Here is a 15,575-nt window from a genome sequence, read left to right as displayed (position 1 = left end):
ATTTTAAGCTTCGTCCCACTGGCCACTGTGGGCAGGAGTGGAAAGTACCTGCCAGGTGTTGCCATAAAATTGACTCAGCCAACAGGAAACTTCGAAAAGCTTTGTGGTTTAATAGCCCCCCTCGCAGCCCCACCTTCCCGTGGCGTTCAAACCACAGCATGAGTTGAGCGCCCCCTGTGTGCGGAGCTCGGTAACGAGCAAACAAAGGTGACTTTTCTTTCCAGGGTGTTTTACTTATTAAGTCTACGATCACCCTTCTGCAAGCAACCCTGGCTCCTACTTTACAAATAAGACTAGCGGCAAAGTGCCTCGGGCCGTGGGCTAGTGGCCCTGACGGTGACTGCGCTGTGACCTTGAGCGGGCCGACGGCCCAGCGGGCGTTGACCCCGAGGTTTCCCGTCGGAACCTTCGGCCCTGCTCAGCCGCCGCGGGGGCCGGGCCACAAGACCAAGGCGTGATGTACTCCGGCTTCCGTTCCGGGGGGGAGCAGGGGAAGGTTGGAAGTGTGTGCCCCGCCTCCTCTGCGGACTCCCAGGCAGGGGGTGGTGCGCGGTGTCCTAGCTCCGGGCAGAAACCCGCTAGGGGGTCCCGGAAGGTCCGCTTCGTTCCTCGCGAAGGCTTCCTCTTCCGCCAGTCGCCGCACGAGGCCCGCCCCTCCCGCCGCCGGAAGAAGCCGTTGCCCGGAGCAACTGTAACGTCCGGCTTTCGGAGTTGGCGGCGGGAAAGGCCATGAGTAAAGGCAGGGCTGAAGCGGCGACTGGCGGTACGCGGGCCTCGGGAGCCGGGGAGACCCGGAGGGGAGCGGGTAAGGGGGCCGGGGGTCGGCTGAGTGACCCCGCCCCTGTGTCTTCTCCCGTAGCCCCCGGGGTCCTCCTGAAGTACCTGCAGGAGCAGAACCGGCCCTACAGCGCCCAGGATGTGTTTGGGAACCTGCAGCGGGAACACGGGCTGGGCAAAGCGGTGAGGACCCGCTCCCGGGGTTCCTCCCCTGGGGACCCCTCGAGTCGGCCATTGTAGCCCTGGGCTTCCTAAGGCCGGTCGCGCGCTGCCCCTAACACTGGCCGCCCGGCCCGAAGTCCCTGATTGCCCCGCACTCCACCCTGCCAGGCCGTGGTGAAGGCGCTGGAGCAGCTGGCCCAACAAGGCAAGATCAAAGAGAAGATGTACGGCAAGCAGAAGATCTATTTTGCGGACCAGGTGAGGGAAGTCTGCGCAGATTACCCCCCTCCCCCGCGTGCGAGCCCAATTTAGATGAATCAGCCCCACGTATGAACCCTCTCTGGGAGAACTGAGGCAATCCATGAAACTCCGCTGGCTTACGCCGTTAAAGGGGCCCCAGCCATCCTTTAAATCAGTGTGTGTACTCCCTTGCTGTGATCCAAACTTCATGAGGTTTCCATACTTAAAATATGATGACAGAAAATCCAAGATCCAGTTCTGCTTGGAAGTTCTTACTCCCAATCGTCTAGATTAGAACCACCTTCTGCCAAATTACTTCTGTCTCCACCCGCCTTCCTAAACAAGCACATTAATTTTGCATCTTCAGCCCAAACCTCCAAATGGATGTCTTTCAGAATCATTATGGCTAGAGTAGAATGCTTCATCTCTCCCTTACTGGCTCCTCTCACATTCTTTTATTTTTATTTTATTTATTTTTATTTCTGTTGATTTCAGGGAGGAAGAGAGAGGAAAAAAACAACACACACACAAAACATCAATGATGAGAGAGAGTCATTGATCAGCTGCCTCCTGCATGCCCCCCCCCCAATCCAGCCTGCAACTTGGGCATGTGACCTTGACCAGAATCGAACCTGTGACCTTTCAGTCGCAGGCTGACGCTCTATCCACTGAGCCAAACCTTCTAGGACACTTCTTTTTTCTTTCTTTTTTTTTTTTTCCAGCATCCAAAACCTCTTTAATAACATGATAGGATTTAGGGTTAGTTTTTGTAGCCGCGGCTGGCCCAGCGGCCTCTTGCACACTCGAACTTCTGGCCCTTGGATCGCACATGGGGTTTGGTGTGGCTGTGGGGGGTTCCTGGGGCCTTGCCGAAATGCCTGTACACCTCGCGGCCCTTTCGAGGACTAGAAAGCAAGACGGTGCCACAGCCCTTGAGGGAGTCCAGGGCCAGCTGGTCAAAGGTGAGAATCTTGCCCCCAGCCTTGAGGATGCGGCTCCGGATGCGGCTCCGGGCGCGGCTGCTCACACGAAGGGCACATAACTTCAGTTTGGGCACCTCCTGGATTCTCATGTCATCAGTTACAGTCCCCACAACCACAGTGGTTTTGCCCTCCCAGCCGGGAAGCTTCATCTTGCAGATCATCTGGGAAAGGGACAGAGGTGGCCGGTTGGTGCGACGCATGAACAGCCTCTTCAGCACCACTTGGTTGAAGGTGGAGTTGGTTCTTCTGGCCAGAAACCTGTACAGCTTGACCAACAGCCTGAGGCAGATGTCCCGGCTCTTGGGCTCCTTGCGCCCAACCTTTCGGTCTTCGTTGTGGCGGATGCCGACTCCCATGATGGCGCCTTCTGCTCCACCAGGTCCGGAAAGAGAGAGCAGACACTTTCTTCTTTCTTAATGGAATCACTCTTCACCCAAGCCCGAGATGAGAGGGTCATTCTTTTATTTTTATTTTTATATATTTTATTGATTTTTTACAGAGAGGAAGGGAGAGAGATAGTTAGAAACATCGATGAGAGAGAAACATCGATCAGCTGCCTCCTGCACATCCCCCACTGGGGATGTGCCCGCAACCCAGGCACATGCCCTTGACCGGAATTGAACCTGGGAACCTTCAATCTGCAGGCCGACGCTCCATCCACTGAGCCAAACCGGTTTCGGCAAGAGGGTCATTCTTAACCTCCCGTATCTCATGGCTAGCCAGCCGTCAAGTCCAGCTGACTTTCCCCTTCTTGAACCTACATGCCATCACTGCTCTAGTTCAGATGCTCCTCATCTATTGCAGTATCCTAACATCTCCTGGTCTCCACAGACACTGCAGCCAGAGCGATCTGTGTTCATGAAAATCTAGTCATGACATTTTCTATCTAAAATTCTAGTGCCTCTGGAACAGGTGAAAGGCACTGGAGACTTGGCCCCAGCCTGCCTCTAAGCTCATCTGTCCCTGTTATTTCTCCATCCGTTAATGCTAGACCATTAAATAGGTTTTACTCCTGTATCCTTGCTCATTGTCTTTCCTTTGCCTGGAGTGTGTTAGTCCCTTCTTCCTCTTATACCTCTTTGCCCAGCTAACTTACTCATCCTTTAGAATTTCACTCAGGCACTACCTTCTCCAGAAACCTTCTCTGGATGCTCTGAGCTAATGGCTTACCTCGTGAGGCATACTGTAGTGTAATTGTCTTTTTACTTGTCTCCCCCACTAAACTGTCCTAATACAGACCCCGTTTCTTATTTATCTTTCTTAACACCCCACAGTATTTCACATCCAGTAGACCTTAAATACTCGTTTAACTGAATCAAATCACCATCAAGGCAAATTTTCCTAAAGTAGCTTTCATTATGTTACTACTCTGTTGAAGGTCGCCTAAAGGTGAAGTTGGAATTTTTTTTCCTGTAAAGGGCCAGACAATTGTTACACTTGGCAGGCCAGGTGGTCTCTTGCCACAGCTACTCAACTGTCAAAACCATGCAGGATTCGGCTTCCAGGCTGTCGTTTGCTGCCTCTTGTTGTAAAGGTTTAACATTGCCTTAATGTAGAGTCCAGGCTGCCCCGGCTGGATTCACATCCTTTCTAACCTGCTCCTCTCACCAACTGATGAGACCCCCACTGAGCCCCAACACAGTCTCAGGGGAGGGGCTCCTCAGACTTTATTCCTAGAGTCCCTTAACGAACTCCCTCCCACCACGCCCCTGCCTATCCAGACTCCCCCTGCTGTGGAAGCTCTCGTTCAGTCATCACTGTGGGAAGAACGTTCCTTTCCTCCTTCCGCCTAGTGAGGAGGAAACTGACATATTTGTCCTATTCAGTCTCCTGACAACCTAGAAGCCCCTTGAGGACGGGCATTAGGTTTCAACTTTGATACTTCGTTGTTGGGCTCAGTACTAAACTGAATGATCTCAGGAGTACACTCCTGCTATTCCGGAAGGTTCCTGTGTGTCTGAGTGTGGCCTTTTGGACGCGGGGTCACACATCAGGCCACTTTTCTTGTCTTTGGCAGGACCAGTTTGACACGGTGAGTGATGCTGACCTCCAAAGCTTGGATGCCAAAATCGTGACCCTCACTGCCAAGGTGCAGAGCTTGCAGCAGAGCTGTCGCCAAATGGAGGCTGGTAGGAATGGGCTGTTCGGAGGGTGCCCCTCGCTAGCATCAGGGTCTGTCCAGAGGTCAGGATTCCTGAGGAAATGGGTTGTTGACTGCATTGTTGTCTCAGTGCAGTGAGGATCCCTTTGCTGGGCTGCCATAGCATTACATTCAGAGAAATAGGACAGCTGATAGCTTTTGAAATTCAAATGGGCAGGACATGCATCTGCTTTCCTTATCATGATTATCAGCATACTGTTCTCACACTTCCCTGGCTACAGCTTCCTGGACATTTCTAGAATAAGGGGCCCATTCTGGACCCTGGGTGTAAAACCCAGAGCGAGTGGAGGCCTGGTCTCCTGCCTCAGGGAGTACCCACTGGAAGAGAACCCCTTCCTTCCTTGGGGGACAGCAAGTGATGCCAGGGAGATGTGGTTTCAGAGCTGAAGGAGTTAACTAGTGCCCTGACCACACCGGAGATGCAGCAAGAGATCCAGGAGTTAAAGAAGGAATGTGCTGGCTACACAGAGAGACTGAAGAACATCAAAGCAGCCACCAGCCATGTGACCCCGGAGGAGAAAGAACAGGTGAGTTGGGAGGGCAGGCCGCCTGTGCAGAGAAGCGAGCACAAGAGTTGACCCCAGCCGCTGCCCTGGCGTGGGGCTAAGGGCTTGGAGAAACCTGTTCCCCCTCTTAGGTGTACCGAGAGAAGCAGAAGTACTGCCAGGAGTGGAGGAAGCGCAAGAGGATGGTAAGTGCAGGAGTTCCCAGGCCGGCCCCGGAAAATACCCCCCCGCCCCCCGCAACTGCTGCCGTGTCATGGATCTGTTAGGCAGTGCCAAGTGCTGCCCATCTGCAAAGGGGTGGTCTTGTTTCTTGTCAGGCAACAGAGCTGTGTGATGCAATCCTGGAAGGGTACCCCAAGAGTAAGAAGCAGTTCTTCGTAAGTGGTTCTCTTTCTCTTCCTTGCTCCCCTGGGGTTCCGCCCAAAGAGGTCTCATTCACTTGTCTCATTGCCCCACAGGAGGAAGTTGGGATAGAGACAGATGAAGATTATAATGTCAAGCTCCCAGACCCCTGAGGGCCCCCGTGGTAGGACGGGTGATGGGGACGGAGTCTCAGACTGGCTGCCAGCTTTTTTATTGTTGCTGCTGCTTTCAGCCTTTGAGCAGGGCAGCTGGGAGAGGGGCATAAGCCAGAGTGTTAGGCAGAGCGGGAGGGGAAGGAGTGCTGTCATCCGGAGTCGATGGGTACACTCATTACATGGTCTAGAATGTAACAAAACTAAAGGAAAGCATTTGGCAATATTTATTGTAATATAATTTGATATAAAAATATTTAATTTCCTCTAGATAATCAAACCTCCCAGATAACAAATCTGAGGAAGGCAAAAGGGAAGTTGGGGGACAAAGGTAGAGAGAGGCTATTATACACAGCATTCAAGGAGTCCAGGGCTGCACCCCAGACTCTCTTGAGTTCCATATACCTCAGGCCTTCACCCACCCCCAAGTTCTGGCAGAAATGTAAGCAGCACATGAAAGATGGTAGAGACCCAGCTACATCTGACAGAAGGCTGGCGGTGGTTTTAAGGCCAAACTAATTTTTTTAAAATTGTAATTTCAGCAAAACTTTTGTTGGTATTTAGAAAAATAAAAACTTTTGTCACATTTGACTTTGCTGTGCAGCGCCAGTGCCTGTGGGGACAGGGCAGCAGTAGGTGGGAGGTTGCTTGTCTGCTGCCCGGAGCAGCGAAGAGGTGGTGGAGTCAACAGCAGGAGCAGGACCCTGGCAGCCGAGCCTGAGCCGGCCAGAAAGCCGTGGCTCTACCTTGGGCTGACCAGGCAGCTCTAGCCAAGGCATGAGCAGCCTTTCAGCCTTCATAGCTGTGGAAGTCTTTTCTCTTAATGCATTCCTCCCAAGCGACTCCTGCCAAAATGGCCAAACTTGGGCCAGCTGTCACCCAAGATACCGAAACAGGCAAACAGTTTCTAAATATGTGTAGATCATGTGCTGAATTCTGAGGCTTAGGAAAGGGGTGTGTGTGTGTGTGTGTCCCCCAAGAGCAGACCCCCATTCTGAGGACTTCTATGGGGAGAAGACTGGGTAGGTTTGAGCTCTACAGTCAATATAATAAATTAATCAGAAGCTTTCACAAACACCCCAGCCCACTGAGGATGAGGGGGGCTGGGGGAGGAAACATGGAGAAACCAGCTGACTGGTGTGCGGTGTCGCAGTCCAATCTCACAAGCCCAGTGGCTGTGACCAAGTAGGAGACGTGCGGCCTCTGGTTGGCTATTCTGCAGGTCAGTAAAGCTGGTTCTTCAGTTGGTGCAGGACACCGAGCACGATCTCCCGTAGGGTCTGTTGAGGGCAGCAGAGGAAGAGAGATGATGCTCAGGTGAGGGCAGAGAGCTGTCTGGGACACCTGACCAGGTGCGCTCTTTCTAGCAGGGGGAAAAAAGCCCCTGGGAAGCACTAATGTCTACAGTTTACTTTGCAATGCTCCCAAAACAGGATGGAGAAAGGGATGGTGAGATGGACAGCTATGGGATAACATGGAAAATATTAATGGTAGAATGTGGGTGATATATGAATATTCAGTGTAAATTCCCTTGATGTTCCAGTACGTTTAAAGTGTCTCCTAATAAAAATGTTTGAAAACAAAAGAGAATCTGAGAGACAAGTTTAAGCCCCAGAAGAAGCAATTAGGCCTCAAAAGCAGAAGACTCAGTTTAATACCATTAACACACCACATCACTACAAGTAAACTCCAGGAAAAGCTACCTTAGTAGGCCTGGGGTTGGGGTTAGAAATCTTTCCAAAAACCCCATGTAATTCTGCTTCAAGTGATGGGGCTTACATACTGGGCAGCTGAGGAGTGACCAAGGTGGCCACAACATGGACTAAACCAAGGCAGAACTGGGCCTTATAGGAGTAAGTGCTCAGATCATCCTTGATAAATGAAACGGTAACAGGAAAATGTAAACTTTAGAAAGCAAAAGGGGGACGAGTACTGAAAGCTGCAGAGGCACCCTGAAGAAACCTAAAGCCTGCTTCCTGCTTTTCGAAATGGCTGGGTCACTGCCTAAAGGTGGGAGAAGCCGCCGGGCCCTGTGGCCCCTGTGGCCCCTGCTGCCCCATACCTGAGGCTTACAGTGCTCCTCAATCCAGCTGAAGACACAAGCCGACAGCTCCTGAAAGCTGGCCATGGAGATGGAAGCATTGAAGGACTGGAACAGGGCGTCCATGATGCCTTGAAACACATTGAACTTGACCTGGTCGGAAACCTGATCCTCCCCCTCGTGGGGGTTGTCCTGGTGTGCCTTCACAATCTGCTCGTAGTTTCTAAAAGCAAGCAGGCCAGGGCTGAGGGGCTACAGCAGCTCTACCAGGCCAGGAGGGGAATAGGGTGACCCCAATCCCTCCCCCAACCAAGAAGGGGATTCCTAGAGAGCTTTGGGGATATATTCATAAGCTAGATACTGCTTTTCTTGCCGAAACCGGTTTGGCTCAGTGGATAGAGCGTCGGCCTGCGGACTGAAAGGTCCCCGGTTCGATTCCGGGCAAGGGCATGTACCTGGATTGTGGGCACATCTCCAGTAGGAGATGTGCAGGAGGCAGCTGATCGATGTTTCTCTCTCATCGATGTTTCTAACTCTATCTCCCTTCCTCTCTGTGAAAACTCAATAAAATATATTTTTAAAAAAATAAGACACCTATCTTCTCTAACCTTCCATTAACCCAACAGACTTTTCTAGTGTCTACTATCAGGGACTATTGGGGGACAGGTTCCTCCTCTAAGTGGCCACCGGAGGGAGTGAGAATATTGTCTGATGTGGCCTTTGAACAAAAGGGAGAGTGAACTGAAGTGGGCCTCAGTCCCCTCAGAAGCCCCGGTTCCCACAGTTGGACACGCTTACACTTTCATGATCTTTAGGGCCATGACGTCCTTGCGTAGGGTGGACACCTCCTCCTCCTGCTTTTTCTTCTCCTTGTGCAAAAACTGGATGTAGTCAATAGCTAGGGTGAAGGTGGACAGAGGTTGTGGGCATAGAGGACATCAACCAGAGGACAAGGCTGATCTTGTTTCCCTTTTCCCCATTCCCCAAGTCTCCCATTACAACCACCCAGCACAGCCAGGCCAAAAGCGGGTCTAAGGCTAGCCTGCTCATAGCCCCACTGCTCCAACCCCTCCAGTCTCTCCCCGCCATACTCTTCTGCAGAACGATGGCTTTGCTGAGCTTCTGGGAGCCAATGGAGAAGTCCTGCTGCTGGCAGGTGGGGACGATGGTCTGCAGGTCGTCATAGCCTCTCTGTGGAGAGAGCAAGGGAAATAGATCCCTTAACTCTGAGGGGTTAAGACAAAATGGCACAAACTGTTCTTCCATGACACTAAGTCCCATTCTCACAAAGTAAAAGGAGGGAGGTGTTCATGTCCCGGGAGGACTAGCTGCCCCCAGGTTGCTTGGGCCTGTCTGATGGGGTCAGGGCACAATGAGTCTGAAATGTGCAGGGCCTTCCTGTGCTGGCTGAGGCCTCCCCAATCACCTTGATAGCATCCCTCCTCTTCTGTTCAGCCTGCGTGTGTGCTCGCCGGCGCCGGTCCTTGTAGGACTCCTTGTAGGACTCCTGGTGGTAATCACTGTCCTCGTCATCTATGCTCAGAGTTGGGGGCAGGAAGAGATCAATCTGGGGCCCAGGGAGACCCAGCTAATCCATCTGTCCCTAACTGGGAAGAAGCACGTAGTGCCCAGGTAGCAGATGGACACGGGAACTTTCTAGATGCGGTAAACGATGGTGAGACCCTGTGTCTAGCACTAGGGCTCTAGCACCCCACGTGGATGGCTAGAGCATCCTAAGAAAGACACTAAAATGATGGCATATCTGAGCCCCGCCAGATGGGGGATGTGGCTGCCTACCTGTGTTAGGGACGGAAGAGGCACTGGTGGAACCGATGCTATTAGCTCTGGACACTACACTCCCCTTGCGGGAGCTTTCTACAAAAAGCCCTGGAAAAGAGAGGCCCCAATCACTAAGGGGTAAGGGGGAGGTGGGGGGAGACACTGCTAGGCCTTCAGACACCTGTGGGCACCACTGCTCCCTGATCCTTAAATGCTGACCTCTCTCCCCTTAAACCAAAAGCTAGCCGTACTGGGCCAGCCACTTCTAGAGCCATCTGCAAGGCTCCTGGCCCTGGGTCTAACCTGCTCCACTGGCCTGCAATGGTACTGCTGGTTCACAAAGCAACGCCTGGGCTTGATGAGGGTGAGAGTGACCAGCTGTCACTATTTCCATCCCTTCCCTGCTCCACAGCAGAGGGAACTAGGATCACCCTCCCGTGCCTCCTGCCCTGGTCCTCCAGCTCCTCCCTCACTGTGTCAGGCTCAGAGACGGTGGGCTGCGGTCAGCTGTGGCGGCCAAGGCCAAGGGAACCTACAGGGCTGAAGTGGGTGGGGAGGCACTCACCGGGGTCCAGGCTGTTGTCGCTGTAGGCATACTCCACCTGCGGCATCCAGCAAGGGAGGAAAGCGCGTCAGACCTCCGTCCCGAGGAGGCCTCTTCCATTCTCTCTGCGTACAATCGTTTGCGCAAAAGCAGGTGTGCAGGCAATGGAAGGACCGACAGGCACGTGCGCAGGCAATGGACGGACCGACACGCACGGGCGCAGGCAATGGACGGACCGACAGGCACGTGCGCAGGCAATGGACGGACCGACAGGCACGTGCGCAGGCAATGGACGGACCGACACGCACGTGCGCAGGCAATGGACGGACCGACACGCACGGGCGCAGGCAATGGAAGGACCGACAGGCAGGTGCGCAGGCAATGGAAGGACCGACAGGCACGTGCGCAGGCAATGGACGGACCGACAGGCAGGTGCGCAGGCAATGGAAGGACGGACGGACACACACCGGCGCGCGCAAGAAACGGAAGGCTTTCCCCGAGAGCCAAGACTGGCTAGGTCGTGGGAGCGCCGCCCCTCGGCATGACCCCGCCCGCCCCACCGCCACCTCCCAGTCCCAAACCCGCCCTCACACTCGCGCACACACGCCTCAGCCACCTCCCCACTTTAGCACGCGCGGGGGGCGAGCTGTCTTCTCTGGAGCCCCCCGGCCCAGAGGGCGGAAGCGGGGGTACTTTGGCACCGGAGTGACTTCCCTCATCTTCCGGACCCCCTACGTAGACGCGCCCGACCCGCCCTCCCCTCCCCGACGTGCTCGCCCGCGGAGCTTGCCTTGACCCAGGGGTCCTCCAGAGAAGCGCCGGGTTCGGTCATCCCGACCCACCGCACCGGAAACCAGCCGGCGGCCGGCCACTCGTCGCCAGGAAAAGCGAGGCGCGCCCACGTGACCCAAACCAGCCAATCCGCGGCCAAGGAGGAGAGGGCGGGGCGAGGGTGACGTGCGTGCGCAGCCAGGGAAGGCCGAACCCGCCGAGTGGGCTGAGCCCCCTGGGTGGTTGACGCAGGTTGCGTTGTGGGGGGTCACCCTGCTGGTCTCCCTCCCTGGGGGCAGGCGGCAAGCAGCGCGTTCTGCGAAGGGGGTCCCTTCAAAAGGCTTGTTGCAGGAACGCCTGCCGACAGCTGTGCACACACAGGCGCACGGCCAGGCCGAGGCGGCCCTGGGGCTGCCTTCCTCCCGGGCCCACCAGTCCGGCCAGCCATCACCTCGTCCAGCTCCACAGGCTGCAGGCTGTGTGACGGCAGAGGCCCGCCTGGCGTGGAAGGATGGCCCTCCAACGTCAAGCCTAGGATCCAGCGGGGCACTTGTGGAATTAATACTTCCAAAGAGCCTATTGGCCAAGTTATGCTACTTTATAGATAAGGAAACCGAGGAACCTAGCAAGTTTGTGGCTTGTCCAAATGCACACAGCTGCTCAGTGACAGGGCCACGGCTGGATAGCGCCAAAGGCCATGCTCTTAACCACTGCACTCCTGGCTTCCAGCTCAGGCCTGAGTCCTGCACTTGTGGCTCAAGGATCCCAAAGTTACCGAGAGGCATTGGAGCAGGAAGCAGACACCATACAGACAGCACCTGGAAACACTGACCTTTAATTCTGTTACAAGTTCCATTGTTTGCCCTTTGCCCCCTTGCTCCCCTACTAGCCTTAGGCACCAGACACCTGTAGGCAAGAATGGGGCTGGAATGCCAGAGGGGCCTGTTCCCCAGGACCACATCCTTAGTGTTGGTCAAACACCTGCAAGCTGAGTAGGCTTCTGTGTCCACCAGGCCCTGCCCCACCCAGCTTAGCTCAGAGCCCTCTGGGCCCAAGCTAGGGTGAGCATGGAAGCCCCCATTCCTCCTCACCACTGGATGATCTCTTGTCAGCTCCAGGGGCCAATCGGGCCCCACAGAAAACTCATTATCAGTATGGCTTCTTGGCTATGCGCTTCTGCAGGAGGGCCCAGGCTTTCTCCACCTTTGGGCAACCAGAATGTTGTGAGGAAAAGACAGTCAGGTAGGCATTCACTGTAGACTCCCTCCCAACAACCCAGCTTTTCCCTGGGCATCCACCTGGAGCTGGGTGACATGTGGCTCCCATAAGGTGCTTAGCACCACGTGGCTCTGGTTCACAAGCTGCTGTCCACTCATCTGGCTCTGCAGCCGGCTCTGAGCTGCAGCCTCACTCAGGCCATCCCTCTCCCTAATTCGTCGTATGGCCTGGGTACAGACATGACATTTGTCAGCCAATTGGCTCAGAGCAGGATGTAGTCTGCAATGGCGATGGGGTGGCAGGTGGGCTCCAGATACCTCAGTCTCAGGGATGACAATGGTCCACACCTCATGCACCATGCTCTGCCAGCCGGCTTCAAACAGCATGGCAGCTTCAATCACGCATACCTGCTTTCCTGTAGGGAGACTCCAGTCACTACCAGCAGTACCCTATCACTTGCTACCAGTCAGAGGGTCAATGAAACATGGTCCCTGGGAATGTGGGTGGTCTGGCTTGGAGCAGAAAAACTCCCAGGGAAAGGATCTGTGTAACTGTGCCCCTCAGCCGCTCCCAACACCCCCCTGACTCACCCTCAGCCACAGCCAGCTCCAGCTCCTCTCGGGCCAGCTTGGCGATAACCGGCCACACAATGTCCGTGAGCATCTTCAGGTGCTTCTGAGAAGCAGGATGGAGGGAGTGGGCAGTGGTTACTCCCCCTGAAGATGGAGCCAGCCCAGAGAAGTCCATTGGGTCCCAACCCCTGGGTCTATTGCAGTGGAGAACCTTTGGAGAGGTGTGTGTTTACCTTGTTTCCAAAAACCCGGCTGCCCAGGACCTTCCTGTTGATAATGCCATCCTTATGGAGGATATCTAGAGGACAGAGACAGAGGATTGGGCAAGGAGAGTAGGCCGTCTCCTCACTTCAGGCCTCCTCCAGCCCTCTCCAGTCATTACCTGTTCCAAAGGCTTGCACCACGGGCTGGTAGGCAGGACCACCCGGGGCATAGGCCCGATGGCCCAGCTGGTCACAATCGATGACATATGCCCCCAGGCCCTTCAGCCGCTGAGCTACTGAGCTCTTTCCAGAGCCACTTATGCCTGTCAGCCCAATCACGTAGAGACCGGGAGGGAGGTCAAACCTCTCCTGGGGGTAGACAAAAGGAACCCTAGTTACTAGGGTCCTCAGGCTCATGTTTGGGCTGAATCCTTCCGTCTCCACCTTCTGGCATTTCCAGCCTATCCAAGAGGGTGAGGGAAGGAAAGGCATGCTTACATATGGAGGCCGGAGCAGGTTTCCCAGCATTCGCTGGCGGGAGCTGGAGGAGCTGATTTTGTCCTCTTCGTTTTCCCTGTGGCTTAGGTCGTGCAGTAGCTGAATCTGGAACAAGGCAAGCTCCTCCAGGTCCTGAAGTAAAGAAGGAGGGGTGAGGAGAGGGAACGAGGGGTGAGATGAAGGGCAGACCCTGACACCAACTTGCCCCCTTATCCTCCCCTACTTACTCCAGAGGTAGAGCTTGCCTCAGAAGACAACCTGGGAACCAGCTCCTCCTTGCCTCTTTCTTCCACCCTGGGCCCCCTCTTCCCTCCTCTGGGGTCATGGTACTTCCAACAGCACCCTCCCCACAACAGCCTTCCCCATCCCCATCCGCTCCCTCTGCCAATCTCCCTCACAGGTTACATTCTCAAGGCGGAAGCGGTTGACGGCCATCCCCCCACGATAGGTCTCCTCGCTGACCACCAGGAACTCCAGGGAGGGGTCAGAGCCAGCGGGCCCATAGGGGTCCAGCAGGGGGATGATATCAAAAGCCAAGGAGGGCTTGATGTCCACCAGGAACTCACTCAGATGTTCCACACGTTCTGCGTAGGATTGGAGCAGCTCTGGGAGCAACTTGCCTGAGGAAGGAGCCCAGAACAGTGAGATCTTTTTATTGGGGAGGAAGAGGATGGACCAGTTTGGGGAAAAGTGTCCCTAAGCATCCTGTCTCCAAAGGTGGGTGGCAGGAAGAAAGGGCTAAACTGGGATGTGGTCTGTGATGGGAAAACTATGAGGGGCAGGCAGCAGGCAAGCACAATCGTCAGTGCAAGGGCTGGCACGTGTCCAGAGAACTAGCAGTGCCAGTGGGTGTCAGAGCCAGACAGAGGCGTTCAAGGATTTGTTAAAAATGCAGGCTCCTTGGTTCCATGTTTGGGGTGGGGGGGGATTCTGATTGACTGGTGACCAGATTACACATTGAGAAAAGGCTGCTTTGATTCATTTAACGAAGTTTCCTTAACACCAACTGAGTGTCCGGCACTGCGTGTGCCATTCGGGAGGGGTAGAAAGTAATGGATGGCCCTACCCTTTCTCAGCCTTGGTACTACTGGCACAATACAAGGAGTTTTGGGGCCCTAGCCAGTTCAGCTCAGTGGATAGAGCGTCAGCCTGCGAACGGAAAGGCCCCAGGTTCGAATCGGGTCAAGGGCACATGCCCGGGTTGCGGGCTCGATCCCCAGTGCAGAACTTGCAGGAGGCAGCCGATCCATGATTCTCTCTCATCATGGGTGTTTCTCTCTCTCTCTCTCCCTCTTCCTTCCACTCTGAAATCAATAAAAATATATATTTTTTTAAAAAGGAGTTTTGGGGGTCCTCCACCACCCTAATCCGGTGTTTCCCCCACTCACTCTTCAAGAGGTCTTTGTCTGCTACTCCCACCACAAGCTGCTCCTGGGCCAGGACGCAGGCGACACTGAGCAACACCTTGTGGGCGTTGTGCAGGCGGTCAAACGTGCCACCCACAGCCCCGCGACGGTAGCCACGCACCGGCTGCTTTGGAGATCTGGCCACGGGGGAGGATGGCCTGATGGTGGAGGGTAAGGAGACCTCCACCGGCGGTCCTCCGTGCTCATACTCAGGGTAGAGCAGCACTGAAGTGAGCTGCGGACAGCAACTGTAACAGCTGGTGGCGTAACGCTCTAGCTGTTGCTTGACCGGGTTGTACTGGCTCCCATCCAGGGTCTGGAAGTCAGTCAGCACCACCTCCGGCGGGTGGGCCAGATTCTGGACGGAGCTGGCCAGGGGAGGGAGAAAGGCGCTCTTGGTCCGGATATTGGTGAGCAGAATCCTGATGTCCAGGTGCGGGTGCACGTTGGCGCCGGCATAGAAGTGCGAGATGAAATCCAGAACCTCAAACGTGGCCTGCACGGGGGTGGACAGGGGCTGGGCCGGGCCCTCCAGGCTCATGCCCGGCTGCAGGTGTACATAGAGTGTGTCGTGCACGAGCCGGGCCGCAGAGGTCAGGATAGGGGCCAGGCGAGGGGCCAAGGAGGCCAGCGGCGTCGTCAGCACCAGGAGGCCCGACCGGAATAAAGCCATGCTGCCCAGGCCTGTGGACAGTCAGGGAGACCAGCAAAGGGTGGCTGAGGGGGTGTCTGTACGGGGCCTTGGACCCAAGACAGGGGACATAGGGGGTCTGTGCCAACCGACAGGAACCGGGGGAGGGGACGGGGCCTGGGACACCGCGCCTCGGGGCTGTGCTCTAGGACTCGGTTTCCTCCTCAGACGGGGAGGTGAGCTCGCTGAACTGAATCAAAATCCCGGGAGAGGAAAGTAGACATGAGCCCCTGAGTCATAGGGCGCGGGGTGCAGAAATTCGGGGCCCTCCTGTAAGCTGTACCAGGGCCTTCAAGGACTCAAAGAAGGGGACTAAAGGCAGGCACTCAGGCTCGGTTCGGTCTCCTACTTACTGGTACCTCCGGGGTCTGGTTCCACGGGCTACACCACTGACGCTTTCCCGAGATGCAACCCGGAAGCACTAGCTAAGAATGGCGACTCTGAGCTACGGAATCCGGGAAAGGCCAAAAGTCTTGCTCTCTGTCAGGCGCGGGATTCTCGCGAGATT

At 55.2% G+C, this 15,575-nt stretch overlaps 4 protein-coding genes across 8 annotated transcripts; 1 reads left to right on the top strand and 3 right to left on the bottom strand.

Annotated features, from left to right (window-relative positions):
• Positions 1–699: 699 nt before the first annotated feature.
• PSMC3IP (PSMC3 interacting protein) lies at positions 700–5,934 on the top strand. 2 transcript variants are annotated; one of them, XM_081109447.1, is made up of 8 exons: positions 700–763; positions 860–960; positions 1,108–1,197; positions 4,180–4,291; positions 4,705–4,850; positions 4,961–5,014; positions 5,147–5,206; positions 5,288–5,934. In XM_081109447.1, the coding sequence occupies exons 1-8, from the start codon at positions 730–732 to the stop codon at positions 5,342–5,344; spliced, it is 654 nt and encodes a 217-aa protein (XP_080965573.1). In that variant the 5' UTR covers positions 700–729; the 3' UTR covers positions 5,345–5,934. The 2 variants fall into 2 exon arrangements, with proteins under 2 accessions (XP_080965573.1, XP_080965574.1); XM_081109448.1 differs by lacking the exon at positions 4,180–4,291 and having other exon boundaries at positions 714–763; positions 4,689–4,850.
• On the bottom strand, positions 1,940–2,518 carry LOC308532159 (large ribosomal subunit protein eL18-like; the record flags this gene model as incomplete). Its single annotated transcript, XM_081109450.1, has 1 exon — positions 1,940–2,518. One exon carries the CDS (start codon positions 2,516–2,518, stop codon positions 1,940–1,942), a length of 579 nt encoding a protein of 192 aa, XP_080965576.1.
• Positions 5,557–10,564, bottom strand: MLX (MAX dimerization protein MLX). 2 transcript variants are annotated; one of them, XM_081109445.1, is made up of 8 exons: positions 10,499–10,564; positions 9,730–9,766; positions 9,183–9,272; positions 8,812–8,918; positions 8,477–8,576; positions 8,184–8,283; positions 7,407–7,608; positions 5,557–6,624 (listed from the first exon to the last, which is right to left on the bottom strand). In XM_081109445.1, exons 1-8 carry the CDS (start codon positions 10,538–10,540, stop codon positions 6,568–6,570), a joined length of 735 nt encoding a protein of 244 aa, XP_080965571.1. In that variant the 5' UTR covers positions 10,541–10,564; the 3' UTR covers positions 5,557–6,567. The 2 variants fall into 2 exon arrangements, with proteins under 2 accessions (XP_080965571.1, XP_080965572.1); XM_081109446.1 differs by lacking the exon at positions 9,183–9,272 and having other exon boundaries at positions 10,499–10,557.
• A 729-nt stretch (positions 10,565–11,293) lies between these two features.
• On the bottom strand, positions 11,294–15,474 carry COASY (Coenzyme A synthase). 3 transcript variants are annotated; one of them, XM_081109436.1, is made up of 10 exons: positions 15,421–15,474; positions 14,359–15,060; positions 13,376–13,590; positions 12,971–13,102; positions 12,652–12,841; positions 12,503–12,567; positions 12,288–12,372; positions 12,015–12,112; positions 11,778–11,924; positions 11,294–11,682 (listed from the first exon to the last, which is right to left on the bottom strand). In XM_081109436.1, exons 2-10 carry the CDS (start codon positions 15,047–15,049, stop codon positions 11,629–11,631), a joined length of 1,677 nt encoding a protein of 558 aa, XP_080965562.1. In that variant the 5' UTR covers positions 15,050–15,060; positions 15,421–15,474; the 3' UTR covers positions 11,294–11,628. The 3 variants fall into 3 exon arrangements, with proteins under 3 accessions (XP_080965562.1, XP_080965563.1, XP_080965564.1); XM_081109437.1 differs by having other exon boundaries at positions 15,427–15,474; XM_081109438.1 differs by lacking the exon at positions 15,421–15,474 and having other exon boundaries at positions 13,433–13,590; positions 14,359–15,181.
• Positions 15,475–15,575: the final 101 nt, after the last annotated feature.

This window comes from Myotis nattereri (genome assembly GCF_964212035.1).
Source record: "Myotis nattereri genome assembly, chromosome: 16".
NCBI classification, from domain to species: domain Eukaryota; kingdom Metazoa; phylum Chordata; class Mammalia; order Chiroptera; family Vespertilionidae; genus Myotis; species Myotis nattereri.
Note: the sequence above shows the minus strand (reverse complement) of the source record. Positions and strands in the feature narration are given on the sequence as shown.